Genomic DNA, 16,566 nt, shown 5'->3' on the forward strand with positions numbered 1-16,566 from the left:
CAAATCAAGGGCCATTTGTGACTTTCAAAGGCAGCAATAAATGCTGGCTTCGTGGGATGGGAAATGCACTCCCCCTCGGCCCGTAAAGTGCTGTCTGAGGAACAGCAAAAGGAAGGACCTGAGATCCTCACGTGCTCAGAAAATGCAAACGCACACTGGGTTTAGTGCAGCAGGGAAATAGCTGCAGGCTTCCGCTTGGTCCCGGGGCTTCGGGCCGGGAAGCCCAGGCCTGCACATGCCTTCTGAGACATGCAGACAGTACACGTAGGATGCCAGGGTCACTGCCCAAGCTCCTCTGAGCAGCACCGGCCCGCAAGCTCCGGACCCAGCTAGGGAAGGGAAGGCCAGGCTGCTGTGCCCACCCCACCGCCCGACCCTGTGCAGGGTTCCGGAGCTGCCCCGCTGGGGCTGGCCCTGCACAGCCGAGGGCCAGGGGGAACCCAGCGGGGAGGGCGTGTGGGCCCCTTGGTCCCCAGCTGTGGTGTTTACGGCCACCAACCTTGTCCTCTCCGTCCTCCGCCGGGCTCTTCCTCTCTGTGTGCAGCATCAGGGCTGGCGGGCAGGGGGCTCGGCTGTGTTCTCTGCTTTTATCTGCGGGGCCAAAGCAACCGTCATGAGTATCCACTTGTCATGTCAGTTTGTATAACCGAACAAGGACAAACAGCAGCCTTGAGAATTCAAAGTGGTGGCGCACACAGTGCATCCCACAGAAAGCGAGGCCGACCACACCGTGTGACCGCACTGTGGCCTCAGGACAAAGTTCCCAGCAACTCCCCCTGGGCTTACACAGCACCACCCATAGTGGGGCTGGCCAGCCTCCTGGACCAGGTCACGTGGGTCATGACTGATGGGACACAGGCCTCCCTGACAAGGACAAGGAGCCAGCACAGGCAGCAGAGCCAGGCTTTCTTGGGCTTCGATAGCCAGGGGCTGAGATGGGACGCCCTGGGCCACAGTTCTGATGGGGGTAGGGGGGAGGCATGTCCACACTGGTCACACTCTGGTGCCACTCTTTGCTCGTCACTAACGTGGGCTCTGGCTCCGTGGGTGGTCTGCACAGTGACCGTCTGGGAGGAGAGCAGAAGGCTGCAGGAACGTGATGCTGAACGTGAAAACAGGGTAAGGTTTCATCCTCATCTACGCTGTCACGTAGCCCTAGACGTCTGCGTGTGGCGACGGGCAGCAGATTAACCAGGGTGTCAGGACCAAGGACCAGTAGAGTCTGTGGGCAGTGACGGTCAGCAGATTAACCAGGGTGTCAGGACCAAGGACCAGTAGAGTCTGTGGGCAGTGACGGGCAGCAGATTAACCAGGGTGTCAGGACCAAGGACCAGTAGAGTCTGTGGGCAGTGACGGTCAGAAGATTAACCAGGGTGTCAGGACCAAGGACCAGTAGAGTCTGTGGGCAGTGACGGTCAGCAGATTAACCAGGGTGTCAGGACCAAGGACTAGTAGAGTCTGTGGGCAGTGACGGGCAGCAGATTAACCAGGGTGTCAGGACCAAGGACCAGTAGAGTCTGTGGGCAGTGACGGTCAGCAGATTAACCAGGGTGTCAGGACCAAGGACTAGTAGAGTCTGTGGGCAGTGACGGGCAGCAGATTAACCAGGGTGTCAGGACCAAGGACCAGTAGAGTCTGCGTGTGGCGACGGGCAGCAGATTAACCAGGGTGTCAGGACCAAGGACCAGTAGAGTCTGTGGGCAGTGACGGGCAGCAGATTAACCAGGGTGTCAGGACCAAGGACCAGTAGAGTCTGTGGGCAGTGACGGGCAGCAGATTAACCAGGGTGTCAGGACCAAGGACCAGTAGAGTCTGTGGGCAGTGACGGGCAGCAGATTAACCAGGGTGTCAGGACCAAGGACCAGTAGAGTCTGTGGGCAGTGACGGGCAGCAGATTAACCAGGGTGTCAGGACCAAGGACCAGTAGAGTCTGTGGGCAGTGACGGTCAGCAGATTAACCAGGGTGTCAGGACCAAGGACCAGTAGAGTCTGTGGGCAGTGATGGGCAGCAGATTAACCAGGGTGTCAGGACCAAGGACCAGTAGAGTCTGTGGGCAGTGATGGGCAGCAGATTAACCAGGGTGTCAGGACCAAGGACCAGTAGAGTCTGTGGGCAGTGATGGGCAGCAGATTAACCAGGGTGTCAGGACCAAGGACCAGTAGAGTCTGTGGGCAGTGATGGGCAGCAGATTAACCAGGGTGTCAGGACCAAGGACTAGTAGAGTCTGTGGGCAGTGACGGTCAGCAGATTAACCAGGGTGTCAGGACCAAGGACCAGTAGAGTCTGTGGGCAGTGACGGTCAGAAGATTAACCAGGGTGTCAGGACCAAGGACTAGTAGAGTCTGTGGGCAGTGACGGTCAGCAGATTAACCAGGGTGTCAGGACCAAGGACCAGTAGAGTCTGTGGGCAGTGACGGTCAGAAGATTAACCAGGGTGTCAGGACCAAGGACTAGTAGAGTCTGTGGGCTGTGACGGTCAGCAGATTAACCAGGGTGTCAGGACCAAGGACCAGTAGAGTCTGTGGGCAGTGATGGGCAGCAGATTAACCAGGGTGTCAGGACCAAGGACCAGTAGAGTCTGTGGGCTGTGATGGGCAGCAGATTAACCAGGGTGTCAGGACCAAGGACTAGTAGAGTCTGTGGGCAGTGATGGGCAACAGATTAACCAGGGTGTCAGGACCAAGGACTAGTAGAAAACCCCAGCATCCAACCAGGCACTAGCCTGACCCACAGGAAACTTTAGGAGGCCCTGGAAAGTCCAGGAGGGATCACTGGACCTGGAGCTCCTGTCTATGCAATCCAGGGGGAGGTCTCGGGAGCGCCTTCCCCGAGGAATGGAGTTAACAGGGACAACGAGCATCACTGTGTGTGTGTGTGTGTGTGTGTGTGCGCGTGCCTGTGAGTGTGTGTATGCAAGTATGTGTGTGCCCGTTTGTGTGCATCTGTGTATGTGCATGCACGCATGTGCCTATGTGTGCATGTGTGTGTGCGCCTGTATGTGTATACACGTGCCACTGTGTGTGCATCTCTGTGTGTGCATCTCTGTGTGTGCATGTGTGTATATGCATGTGTGTGTGCATGCATACAAGTGCCTGAATGTGCATATATGTGTACATGTGTGCCAATGTGTGTGCATCTCTGTGCATGTGTGTGTTTCTCTGTGTGCAAGTGTGTATGTGCATGCATCTGCCTGTGCGCACATGAGTGTATGTGCATGCAAGTGTGTTCCTGTGTGCATACGTGCCTGTGAGTGTGCATGTGTGCACACATGTGTGCCAATGTATGTGAATCTCTGTGCATGTGTGTGTGTGCACATGTGTATGCACATGCATGCATGTGCCTGTGAGTGTGTGCATCTGTGTGTGCATGGGCTTCATCTGCCCCCACGTGGGGCCATGTTGCCCACAGTGGGCATAGTTACCTGGCACCCCTACAGCTGCAGAGCCGGGTCCAGACTGCAGGGCAGCTGCTCCACTGCCCTTGGTGAGGAAGTGTCTCACTCCGGGCACCACAGGGCCAGCTCTGGACCTGGACCAAACATGTGGACAGTCCCCACAGAAGTGATGTGTTTGGGTAAGACTGACGCTGTTTCCTCAGGTCTCCCCGTCCTGTGTCGGGACAGCTCACCCCCAAGTCAACCATGCGGGCCTCACCAACGTCCACATCGGGGCCACCGTGTCCACACCTACCCGTGGATGGCCAGGCCTCTCCGTTACTCCGAGCCCCTTTGTGAGGTGGCCAGCCAGGGCTCTAAAACCCGCAGCCCAGCAATGAGACTTCCCTCTCCTGGTGGGAAGAGCCGTGAAGCCAGCACGGGGACGGTGTCAGACCGAGAGCCAGTTCTCCAACACCCTGTCAGCACTGGTCCCGCAGCCCCCAACCCATTCCGAGGTCTGGACCAGGGAGCCCGTCTGGGCCTTAGCCCATGCCCAGATCCCACCAGCTGCCCACCCTGTGGCAAAGGGGAGCGAGATCTGCCAGGAGGCATCTGAGGCCCGGTTCTGGAACCCGGCCCTTCTCGCCACTGCAGCTGAGGAACAGGATGGGGAGCCGGTGCCCAGGATGGGCAAAGGGTCTGCAATGACATCGGGGTGCCGGCGGCCTTAGCGGGAATTCCAGACCAGCTGGAAGAGGATGAGGGCCCGCCCGGGGGGACCGCCAAGGAGACAGCCATGGAGGGTGGCGTCTGAAACGGCCGCCAGATCCGCTCCCCTGAGAAAGTGGCCGGGGACATAGGGACACTGCCTCGCCCACGACACCAAGGCTGCAAAAGCTCCCCAGAACTGCCTGAAGGACCCGAGACCCTCGATCCCTGCTCGGCGACGGAGACCAGAGAATAGAAGAAAGCCAACACCACCCCCAAGGCCCAGGGAGGGGGAGGAAAGCTTGAACTTGCCACGAGGCGGCTCGGCTAGGTCACGGCCCTGGGCTCCACTGTCTAACGGCTGCACCGAGGCCGGAGGCGGGGGCACCACTAGCTGAGCACGTGGTCTGGGTTCCTTCCCAGTCGGCGCCGGCCCTACCAGGAGGAGGGATGCGTGCGCTGCCACGCCACGCCACGCCACGCCACGCCACGCCACGCCACGCCACGCCACGCCACGCCACGCCACGCCACGCCACGCCCCCGAGTGCGTCCCCAGGCCCCGCCTACCACGTGAGCCTCCCAGGCCACGCCCCCGAGTGCGCCCCCAGGCCCCGCCTACTGCGTGAGCCTCCCAGGCCACGCCCCCGAGTGCGCCCCCAGGCCCCGCCTACCGCGTGAGCCTCCCAGGCCACGCCCCCGAGTGCGCCCCCAGGCCCCGCCTACCGCGTGAGCCTCCCAGGCCACGCCCTCTACCTGACAACTTGGGGGCTCCTTACTGAAGACACAGCCGACTGGCATCACCGGAAAGGCAAGCGGCGTCTTCTCAGCTTGTGCAAATAACACACGTCGTAAAAAAATAGACGTGTGTGGAAACTGACAGCAGGCCCCTGCGCCGTCCGCAGTGAGGGAGGGCTTGCCCACCTGTATGCCCCTGTCCCCCCAGAAGGCATCCCAATCGTTGTCCTTGATTGAAAACCACTGATCTTGGTTAAAATCAGCTCTTCAAATACGGATAAACGCATGGCCCCGCTCGCTGTGACCGCGTCCCTGAGACGGTCCTGATGGCCACTTCAAAGCCCCTAAGCCGCACACGCCCCCAGAGCGCCTGTGACGACGCTGGGCCTGGCCCCACTCAGCCCTTTCTCACAGATGTTGACTGCCCAGGCACCTGCTACGCGGCTGAGCGGGGCACCCGGGTCCCCTCGCAGTGGCCTGCGTCTCCCCGTCGGTCCTGGGAGAGCTGACGCTGCGGCTCCCTGAGGGCCCCGCCAGGGCTCGCCCTGACATGCTTGACCGCTGGGTGCTCTGGGCCTCTCCGCAAACCCCATGATGTTGCCGCCAAACGCTCCCTTGGGGTCAAAGGGAGCTTGTTTATGGAGGAAACGCTGGACGCTTAAGCGGGTGGGGACACTTGATACATTTCCAGCCTGTGCGGGAGGCAGGACGGTCCCTCTGTTTGCGCAGTTTTACTGACCCAGCCCGGCTCCGCCACCTGAAGAGCTCTCAGAGGGCCTGTGGTCTGGTTTTCCTCCTGGCAGGGCCGAGCGACAAGGCCCAGGAAGGAGACAGGGGGCCTGCGTGAAAACAGCCACGTCAGTCCACTGAGCAGCATGTTTATCCCTGCGGGTACCGAATCCAGGACAACCCAGCTGCTTGGGGCGGGAGGGGGTGTTGTGGGCGGTTTGACAGCATCTTCTCTCAAAATGCTGCAGGGAGTGGCCAGGGCGACAGACCAAAGGGGAACAGACAATAGCACCTGGACAGTGAATAGTGGCAGTAATGTGCCCCCTCGAACAAAGGGGACAGAAAGGCCACACTCCTTCTTGTGGGCAAGACTTTGCGGTGCAAACACCTGGCTCAGCAATCGGTCCACCTCGTTTGGCTGGAAGAAGAGTGAGGTGGGCCTGCAGGCTTCTAATCTGGGGTCAGGGGTCCGTGCCAGCTGCCCGGCATTTCACCTCTTGGTCATTAGTCCCCGTCTAAGCCACCTGCTTTCTGAGAGTCCTGGGGATCTGCCACCAGCTGGAATCTGGGCTCAGACCAAAGACAGCTTATATATGATGGTAACGGGACAGCAGCTGTGTATCCCGAGATTCAGCCAAGGCTACTAATATTGAATAAGGCACTGGGATCTTTTTAAACATTTAAAAATTGCTTCTTTAAATTATTCAAATGAAGAACTCCTGCAGACAAGTCAAATTATCCGACGTGTCAAAAAAGTATGAAGATCTGTCAGCAGCTTCTCACTCAAAGGAGGAGCCTGAAGTTCAGGCTCATTTTTCCCAACACATTTTGTCCTCTCTTGGATCAGTTTCATCACCTACAAAATGAACTAATCTCCTAAATTTCTCACCATTCCGGGGTTCCAAAAGTCAGCAGGCTCTCTGGAACTGTTTGGGGGTCATCCCAAAGAAACGGGAGATGCAGACAGGGACCCAGGAGGGCCAGTGAGAACAGTCACCGGGTTTCCTGCTGGGACGATGGAAGTGGATGAGCCACAAGGAAGAGGACAGCCGAGACACTCCACTCTTCTATTCTGAAAACCAGCAGTGACTTCTGATGAGCTGTTCCTTTGGAATCAACCTCCAATAACACACTTAGAACTAGTGAGAAATCTCTTAGACTGAGGGGACCTGTGAGCCACAGATGATCTGTGCACAGGACACAGCAGTGACTTCCTGGGGGTGCCCGTGAGGTTGGGGGTGGGGGACACCAGGGTGACTTGAATTGCCTGGTGGCTGCAGGCCATTGGCCGTTACCGGAAGGTTTACAAAGCCGATCCACGTGGTGAAGCCCGCACGCACAGACCGGTCACTGCAGGGGACCAGGCCTGGCGACAGGGGTCTCTCTCCAGTGACCTCCGGTCCCGGAGAGGCTTGTCTTGGATTCAGGTGCTAGGCTGCAATCCTGGAGTCACGGGTCCCATTTTCTGTGTTTGCCGTGATCTAGTGACCCCCGCTTCCAAATATGAATGTTCTCGCCTCAAGAACAAATAATATACCGTCCACTCTGGGAAATAATGAGGGGAATTTGAATCTTGAACACCGTCTCCCCGCAAGTGCTGTCTTAAAATAATTCCCGTGATGCTCAGGCAAAGTAGAAAATCATCCCATTTGGCCCCTAAGCAAACTAGACAAGGTAAAAGCCATTTTCCAGGATACGAAATAAGCCATTCGGGAGGGATGGAACTATTTGCCAATTTAAGTGGTATTGAGCTCCTTGGGAAAATTCTGATAATAAAATAAAATAATAAAATAAGGGGAAAACATAATTTATGTTTAAGTTACTAATAATGACACACTCGGGTGTGTTGCGTGTGGTTCTGAATGAGGCTGGACAAGGCACTGATTTTCAGAGTCTGTCTCCTCTATAAAACCCAGACTATCAAAGAGAGTGGGTCCCTGGGGGTGTGGCCAGCGTCCAGTTTCAATGTAGCCCAGGTGGTGACTTAGCAAGAGCTGCTGCCCTGGGGACCAGAGGGACAGGAGAGACAAAGACAGGTCCCAGGGCTGGAAGCCGGTAACTAGGAGACGGGCACGTGGGCCTGTGGAGCTGGTCCGGGGCAGGGGCGGCGGCGGGGGGGGGGGGGCGGCGAGCAGAGAGGGTGCTCCTTCTGTCCCTGCCCCCAGCTGCCCCCAGGAGACCCGAGGGCCACCCAGCTCGGAGACGGGAAGGGGAGGCAGAGGCCTGGGCTCCTTGAAGCCCCTCTCCCAGGGCCAGTTTCTAGGCTGCAGGGCAGCTGGGTGGTCAGCGCGGACGCGAGCAGATGTGGCCAAGGCGAGGGTCACGGGGATTCTGTTCTCCTGCTCGCCTTCTCGGGCTCACAGGCTGGGGTCTCCCACCTTCTCAAGACAGGTCACTGCAGAGTGGCCGACATGGCCAGGGCCCTGAGGCTGTGAGTCAAAGTCCCCAGACCCCTGGGACCACAGCTGCTTGGGCCTGAAGCTGGGCTTGGAATGTCCACTACCAACACAGTCGCCGAGACAGGAGTGCATGTCACAGAGAACACAGCGACAGTGCAGGCAGTGGCCACGCCCCAGTGGCAATGCCGGAAGTCCTGGCGGCCACGTGTTGCACAGTATGGGCTGGAGCCACCACGGGGCTGGGGCCACGGTACACCGGGTGAAGGACAGACGGTGGATGGCAGGGGGATCTCTGAGGCCCGCTCTGAGGGCCAGCAGAGCAGTGGTGCCCAGGGTCTCAGGACATTGTGTGCTGGAGGGCCCAGGGTCAGGTGGGCGACGTGCCTGGGGCTGCAGGAACCTGGGTCCTGAGTTCCGGACCGGCCTCGCCCAGGCCCCCCGCTCCCGAGCCCCCAGCAAAGGCTGGCAAAGGAGTTCTTGCCTCCACTGAAACTGAAGATCATTTTCAGGAAGATGGCACATCATTTCTGGGTCCTCCTAAATGTTTCATAGGCAGCGCTTTCACAGTGTTGACAAGCTGCAGAGACTTCATTTTCTACCTGTTTATAACATCCTGGCTTTCCCTCTGTGGGAACAAAAGGTTTTCAAAACACTCACATTAGAGGACTGGAACTTGGCTTCCTCCACGAGAAAGGGTCACTCAGAGAAAGGGGGCCCCGCCTCCGTAGGGCTCCCAGCGCTGTGCTTGGCCCCACCCTCCACGTGGCCACATCCCTTATCTGGCCCCACCCCGTACATGGACCCGCCCCCGTATCTGGCCCCACCCCCGTCGTGGCCCCATCCTGTAACACGGCTGTTAGGCCACTTCTGGAACTTGTCTCCATCCCCCAGTCCCGTGACCCCAGCCAAGACCCCAGGCAAGAGCTTCCAGATCCTGCTGCTGGCCTGACTGGCTTGACAAGGCTCCGAGGTCACCGTGGGACAGAGCGGCTGTGGAGATGACGGGTCAGCTTCACCCGAATGTTCTAGAGCCTGAAGCAGCCCCGTCCTTTCACGCACGAAGGCAGTTACCTCGGAGGATGGGGAGCCATACAAGAGCGGAGACGGGGGACACCTGCATGCCCAACGGCGAGGGTCTCAGCGTGGACGGTCAGAGCACTCCTGCCCCGTTTTCTGCAGGAGAGTGAAGGGCACAGCCCCTGCCCGTCCCGGGACGTGGGTCTCCTGGCCCAGAGGAATGTCAGGGTCTGTGATGGCAACGGCCCCAATTCTGCACCAGCCCAGAAGCTGCTCCAAAGTCACCTGGGCACCAGAGCCCCCCAGGAACAGAGGGTGTCCCGCCAGGGCCCAGAGGAGGCCAGCGTCCAGGCACCATGCATGCCCAGGGAGTGACCAGGAGGGCCAGCTGCCCAGGCCGCCTCCCCGTTCCCATGAACACGTGATTGAAGGATGAATGGGTGAGCTGCAGACCAGTCCTGTGCAATTTCAAAATGTATGTTCAAAATTCTAATTATCACTCCCAAGTAGGGAGATCAAAGGCAAAAGAGACACACTCAATGAGACAATTTCCAGAGAAAAATTGAAAATATTCTGTGTGTCAGATGTATGGTGGGCCAGCTAGAACCTTCCCACAGACTGGGCCCAGGGAAGAGGAGGGGGACAGCGAGGAGAGAGGCCCCGGAGGACGGCAAACCGTCATTTAAAACTCCTTTCTGGCTCGGGCAGAGCGCATTGAGAAAGCACAGCATTCAGCCTTCTCTCCAAAGCACAAATCCTTCTCGCAGGGCCGGCTGCGTCGGCCCAGCCACGCCCGCCTCTCGGGGCAGCGCGGCAGCGACAGCCACTGAGAGAAGGACAACAGCCGCCCATCCCTCCGCCTCGCCGCAGGTGTCAAGGGCACACCCCAGGCAAGGCTCCTGCACTGCAGAGGGTGTCCTGAGAATCACCCTGGGGACCTGAACTGGCACCAGGGTGCCACCGACCCGAGAGGTGATGGTGCACCCGCAACGCACACACGCAGACACACACACACGCACACACAAGACTACTGTATTGATGATTTTTCAGTCGTCAGAGCAGGTAAGTCCACTGCTTGGACAGGTTACTGGTCTCTGGTTGCTCCGCTCAGAAAAGGGTGGGGGCAGCAGACGTGTGTGTGGAAATGAACCAGCAGAAGGTCAGCCCTGTGATTCTGGTCTCCAGGTGACAGCAAAAATAAGTTGTCTCTTTTATAAAAGCTCTATGTACGACGCATGGCTTTCAAAACATGGGCAGCGACTTTGGAAACGTTCAGGTGTATCCTTTTCCCTCCTCCGGCTCCGCGGACACCGATCCATTTCTTGTGCAGCCCGCAGCACGGGTGAGGGGCGAGCCTCCCCGGCTACAGCTCACATGCCAGCAGCGGGCATCAGACACGTCCGCTGGAGAAAAAGGTGAGAGGCTGGAGAGAGGGCTCCGAGGACACACACCCCCCCGCCCCCGCCCCCGCCCCCGCCCCGACCCCATCTCCACCGCCACCCACGCCTGCGGGCTCTGGATCCACACCTCAGCTTCCTCTAACGACGCCCGCGCTCCCAGACACCAGCCGGCCGGCCCCTAAGCCCCTCCGCTGTAGTTTACAGCCTGTTCCCACTTATCTTTTTCCTCTAGCAACGGAGCCTGGCACGCTGCCACTTCTTAGCTAAGCAGCCTCTGCCGACCTGGACAGTTACAAAGTCTCCTCCTTCCCTTTGTCCTGAGGCGTTTGCAAGCTCCCCGTGTCCTCTTCGGAGCTTTAACACACAGCTGCTTCCACAGGGCCCCCCGGGGGAGGGAGGGTCTTACGAGGTGGGGTCAAAATGGCAGAGGTGCAGACCTTGGCCGGCGGGCGGGTCTATCCCTGGGCCCCTGAGGACTCAGCCTCGTGGTGACGTTTGCCCAGGAAGGCAGCCTGAAGCTGTCAGCCTCTGCACCCAGGTTGCCTGTTTTAATAGGATGAGGGTTTTAAAGGCAGACAGCGGCCCCGGGCAATGCTCCCAGGAGCCTGGTGAAATTTCCGGTTGCGGGTGGGCACCCTCCTGGCTGTGGCCCTGGCCTGGCCTGGAGTTGGAAGGCCTTCCCTTGCATCAGCTGAGCTTTGACAGAGGTGATGGCTAGCATCTCACGCCTCCTGGGGGGCCTCAAAAGGCTTGAAGGAGGCCCCTCACTGCTGAGTGTGCTTCCAAGACCCGACCCCACAGGCGGGGCTCCTCCACCCTCAGAAACAGGGCACCCTGCTCTCACGGGCACTGGCCTTCATTTAGAAGCTGGTCGTGAGACCCTCACTCCAGAGGTGAGGTCGCCATCGCCCGGGGGCTGCAGGGAACACACACAACCCAGGCTGGCCTCTCCCCACCCCCCACGTCCCCAGATCCCTCAGGACCCAGCATCCGCCTCAGTGTAGATGCCGCCAGGTTAGTGTCTAGTTTCCACACTTGCTGCCTCTTTCTTTCATCACGTTAAATAAGAGGATCTAGAGACGGGGACTCCAGCACACTCCAGGGAGCCCTGGATTAATTGTTTAATGAGAAGACACAGCAATTCCGACAGAGGCAGAGCTACTCCCTCATGGGACTCAAGGCTTTGACAATGCGACGGGCTCCCCAGTGCTTGACTTGGTCCCTCGGGGACAGGCTCCTGAGGGGGCCCTGTGGTCCCCTCTTGTGGGGACACCAGGTCAGCCTACAGAGCAAACGTCACAGCCTGGAGGGCCCCGGGGGTCTCCTGTGGGCATGGTGGGGAAGATGGGCCAGGAGGGTGAGCCGGGCCTTCGCAGGGCAGGCTGACAGGGTCCCAGGGGCCACCCAGGTGGGCACTGCACCTGGGAACTGCCCCAGGGCAAAACCTCTGTTCCTTTCCTGGGTCAAGGTGACAGGTCAAGCTGTGCCAAAGGGCTGGAGTGGCTCAAGTTATAAATATAGAAACATCTAAATCAGAATCAATTTTTTATTTGTCTTTTTGCCATTTCTTGGGCCGCTCGCGTGGCATATGGAGGTTCCCAGGCCAGGGGTCGAATCGGAGCTGTAGCTGCCAGCCTACGCCAGAGCCACAGCAACGTGGGATCCGAGCCGCATCTGCAACCTACACTACAGCTCACGGCAACGCCGGATCGTTAACCCAATGAGCAAGGCCAGGGATTGAACCCGCAACCTCATGGTTCCTAGTCAGATTCATTAACCACTGTGCCACGACGGGAACTCCTAAATCAGCATCATTTAAGTTAATTTATAAGCTTTTCCGTACATTCAGGGGTGCCCAATGCAGGGGTGTGAGGAGCACTCAGCCTGCTCTGCCTCAGCTTCCAGATCCCCCGTCCGCTTGGGGGGCCACCTCCTCCAACTGCATAGTGGCCCAGAAGCCGCTGGGAAGTTAGGCAAAACCCACTCACCAGCAAGACGGCCTCCGAGGGCTGGAGGCAGGGGCTCCCTGCAATGTCTTCAAATCTGAGCTTATTAAGCAAGGCTCACGGATTTGTATTTGCTTTGGGTTTTGAGGTTCACCGGAAAGTCGCCAACCTCTAATCCACAGCAGACAAACAGAACCTGAGACCACGAAGGAGACGGTGCCTGCAGGTGACCGTTCTGTCACGGGGCAGATTAAGGCGGGTCCCCCTGGGAGGGGCTGGCCCATGCCCCCCATCCCCCACGGTGCCTTCCGGTCTGACTAGAGAGGTGACACCAGCAGGTTCTAAAGTCCCCACTCTGGGGACAGCAGTCCTCCAAGGACAGAGGGCTCATGACCCGTGTGGCTGTGACCAGGAGCAGTGAAAGATAAAAAATATGCCAAGACACGACATTGTCAACATAAATAATATTATACACACTACCTTGTATATAGTATATATTATAGCGTGTTTTGTACACGCAATACAATAATTAAATGGTACTTTCACACTGAAGATTGCTTCCAAGGCTACTGTCTACTGTTACTGTTGTTTCATAGAAGACAACCAAGTTCGAGAGGGGCCTGTAGTGTTCTCAGGAGCACACTGACGATGCTAAAAGGAAGTGTTGGACTCTTGGGATCCAGACACTGCAGTTGACACTGCGGTTATCTCGGCACGAGCATCCGTGGCTTCAGACTCGAAAACACCCTCAAAGTACCTTTGTATGTAACCTTTAGCTGGATATGGAAGAGAAACGCATGATTAAATATATTCACATCCTAAATCACGTCATTAACTTGTATCAGATAGGAACATTTATGTTAAAAGGAAGAAGTGCAGCAGTAAAACCCGTGTCACAGGGAAGGGACGTTGGCGACGCCTGTGTTTCTGGCATAGGAATTATCATCGCCGAGTGTGTGTCATTATCAGCAATGGTCACGGTGAAGGGAGGCGTGAGGCTGGGCCTCTGGGTTTGACCTGGTTGTTCAGGGGCGTCTCATCAGGCCAGGACGGGTGCGGCCTGCCCCCAGCGCCCCTGCCTGCTGTGGAACTGAACGAGCCTCCCCGAGCCTGGGAACCTCCCGGGTCCACGTGGGTGAGAGCGTCCCTCGGGTTCCCCTGCAGGGGCTGGGCCCCCCGCCAAGGAGGGGGCGCTGCTGCGGGTTCCCCGAGGGACCACCCTTCCCTTCACCTGGTCCGGGAAGCTCAGAGTGAGGGAGGATGGGACAGCGGCCGCCAGGCCCGGGGGATCAGACTGGGCTTAGCCTGGAGGCTGGTGTCCGGAATCACACAGGCCTGGGAGCCGAACCCGGCTCAGCCACTTACCGGGCCTGAAGTATGCGGACAATCTCCTACCTGCTCTGGGTGTCAGCTTTTCCAACAGAGCAGGACAGAGAGCCCCGGTCCGCAACAGCTGCCACGACACAATTCCGCAGACCAGGCGGCTTTCACGGGCATGTACTTCTCCAGGAGGTTCTGGAGGCCGGAAGTCCAAGGGCAGGGCGCTGGCATCCTGGAGTTTGATGCGGGTGCGCCTCCCGGCCTGCAGATGCCACCTTATCAACCTGGCTTCACACGGCAGTGTCTCTTCTTAGAAAGTCACTGATCACACGAGCAGGGCCTCACCTACATGCCCACACGTGAACCTAATGCCCTTCCAAAGGCGCCACCTCCAAAGCCCATCACCCCGGGGTGAGGGCTTCATCGCAGGCCTCCGCAGGATATGAATCTTCGGTCCATAGAAACACCGCGGGGAGGCCCTGGCTGCACCCAGAGATCCCGCGAGAACGGTGCTGGGCGCAGGGTGTGCTCCCAGAGATCCCGCGAGAACAGTGCTGGGCGCAGGGTGTGCTCCCAGAGATCCCGCGAGAACAGTGCTGGGCGCAGGGTGTGCTCCCAAAGATCCCGCGAGAACAGTGCTGGGCGCAGGGTGTGCTCCTGCAGTAGACCCTCGCGGTTTCTGGGCCAAAGCCTCCCGAGTCAGCCTCACCTACCGCACAGGGTCTGCCTGGGGGCGCGCAGGCAGAGCGGACCCCAGCCCACACGGAGGCCCCCGAGGGCCCTGGGAGTCAGGAGCAGAGGGGCCGTCCGCCTCCCTGGCCCCCGGATCAGCTCTCCTCTTTGCAAAATGCAGCCTGTTCTTCTCATCAGATGTTGTGAAAAATTGTGGTGGCGATTATTCTATCAGGAGAATTTTCAGGGACACTTCTGACGCTCCTTTGCAAATAGGATGGGACAGACCATTCATTCCTCCCCAGCTGCCAACCCTCACGTTAGGATGTAGCTACAAATCAGGACACAGGAGTCCAGACCATCCTGATGCAGCAGTGAATCTGTGCCTCTGTGTGTGCATCTCTGGGCTTTAAAGCAGGGCACACTGCTGAATATTCTAGATAGTTGTACAGGTACCCAAGTCTCCCTTGTGAGTGGACATTAAAAAAAAAAAAAAGGCCTGAAGAATTTTCTCATCCCTCTTAAAAGGGCGTCGTGGGAGTTCCCACTGTGGGCCAATGGGATTGGCAGTGTCTCTGCAGCACCAGGATGCAGGTTTGATCCTCAGCCCGGTGCAGTGGGTTAAAGGATCCAATGTGTCCACAGCTGCAGTGTAGGTCAGAACTGAGGCTCGGCTCTGATCCCTGGCCTGGAAACTCCATTTGCCCTGGGGCACTGCCCCGAAAAAAGAGGTTCATCTTGCCTTGTCATTGTACAGAAGACAGGAAAGCACACGCAGAGGGCAGATGAGCCCAAACACAGCCGGGTGCTTCGTCCCCTGCCCCTAGCTGGAGGCCTGGCACCAGCAAGGCTTCACTAGGTATATATTTTAAAAGGAATGAATGTCTGTTTACGACTTTCCCTTGGAGATAAATCATGAGTTTTGATAAATTCATCCTAGCCTCACCCATTTGCAGGATTTGAAGGAACAGATTCTTACAGGGCTGGATGCCCGATGCACGAAAGAGTCCTTAAGTTTCTTGTAACTGTGCATATGACAAACCAAAGGTGGCTTCCTGAGAGCTGCCCAGCGCCTCTGCACACTGGAGGGTGGCAGCCTTTGGGTCTATACACCTGCCGCTGCAGCATTTGCGGGCTGGTTCCCCTCCAGAGAGCCCACGCGGAGGCAGCTCTGACTTTTCAAAGACTAATCTATATGAAAATGCAGTCCTCAGCAAGCTTATTTATTTTCACATTTACGTGTAATAAACTTAATAGTGCTCTTCTCATCTCAGTTGATGAAATTAACTCGGACCTCTTTTTTTTTTTCCTCGTAAACCAACTTCTTTCGGTTATTTCTCTATTTTCAAAAGGAAGTTATTCCAGTCATTTGATACAAACGGTTTTAATGAGTTTAAGGCAAACATAACCTTTAACAAAAACACAGGCCGGGAATTGCTGGTCTGTGAGCTACTGGAGAAAAAATGCGTCGTGCTCACGAGCTGATCTGTCATGGCAGCTACACAGCCCGACGGGGCTCGGCGTCAGAGCAAAGCTCCCATCACCCGAAAGAATGATGCCTCTGCGGAGGCCGGCGCGAAGCCAGCCCATCCCCGCACACGCGTACATTCCTGACAAGGGCAGGTACGTGGAATGATGGGAAAAAGGAGGCCAGGTGCCTGTGTCCTGGCTACAGATGGAGTAGAAGTTTTCCGAGGAATTTGCATTTTTCATCTTTCTTTCTCTTGCTCGTGCGTGTGCGCTTGCACCGCTGGCGCGCACTAAATGAAAGTGGACAGTTTATTTGTAAGGCTGCCGACAAGGAATCGGGAACAGCTGATGTGCAAAAAAAAAAAAACCCCAAACTCCCTGATGGGTTTAAGCAAATCATTTTTTTTACAATAGATGTTATTGGAGTATAGCTGATTTACAGTGTTTATTATTTTCAGGTGTACAGCAAAGTGAATCAGTTACACGTATACATATGTCTATTCTTTTTCCCACATAGGTTTTCAAATAATATTGAGGAGACCTCTGGGCTATGCAGAGGTCCTCGTTAGGTATATATATATTTTTTTTAACTTTTATTTTTTAAATTTATTTTGCTATTTTAGACCTACACCTGCAGCATCTGGAAGTTCCCAGGTGAGGGGTCGAAGCAGAGCTGCAGCTGCAGGCCTATACCACAGCCTCAGCAATGTGGGATCTGAGCCGAGTCTGTGACCTACACCACGGCTCACAGCAACACCAGATCCTTAACCCACGGAGCGAGGCCAGGGCTTGA

General features: G+C 57.1%; 1 protein-coding gene and 1 long non-coding RNA gene across 2 annotated transcripts in view; both read right to left on the reverse strand.

The window, feature by feature from the left end:
• The window catches only part of TCERG1L (transcription elongation regulator 1 like), a 183,190-nt gene that overhangs the window by 57,287 nt on the left and 109,337 nt on the right, over positions 1-16,566 (reverse strand). The window contains exon 7 of the mRNA XM_021073719.1: positions 500-591. Coding sequence (XP_020929378.1) covers positions 500-591 — 92 coding nt within the window. The remainder of the gene's footprint in view (positions 1-499; positions 592-16,566) is intronic.
• LOC102166328 lies at positions 12,766-14,169 on the reverse strand. The gene is made up of 2 exons (XR_001301290.2): positions 13,677-14,169; positions 12,766-13,087 (listed from the first exon to the last, which is right to left on the reverse strand). It is a non-coding gene; the product is annotated as an uncharacterized LOC102166328 (long non-coding RNA).

This window comes from Sus scrofa, chromosome 14 (genome assembly GCF_000003025.6).
Source record: "Sus scrofa isolate TJ Tabasco breed Duroc chromosome 14, Sscrofa11.1, whole genome shotgun sequence".
NCBI classification, from domain to species: domain Eukaryota; kingdom Metazoa; phylum Chordata; class Mammalia; order Artiodactyla; family Suidae; genus Sus; species Sus scrofa.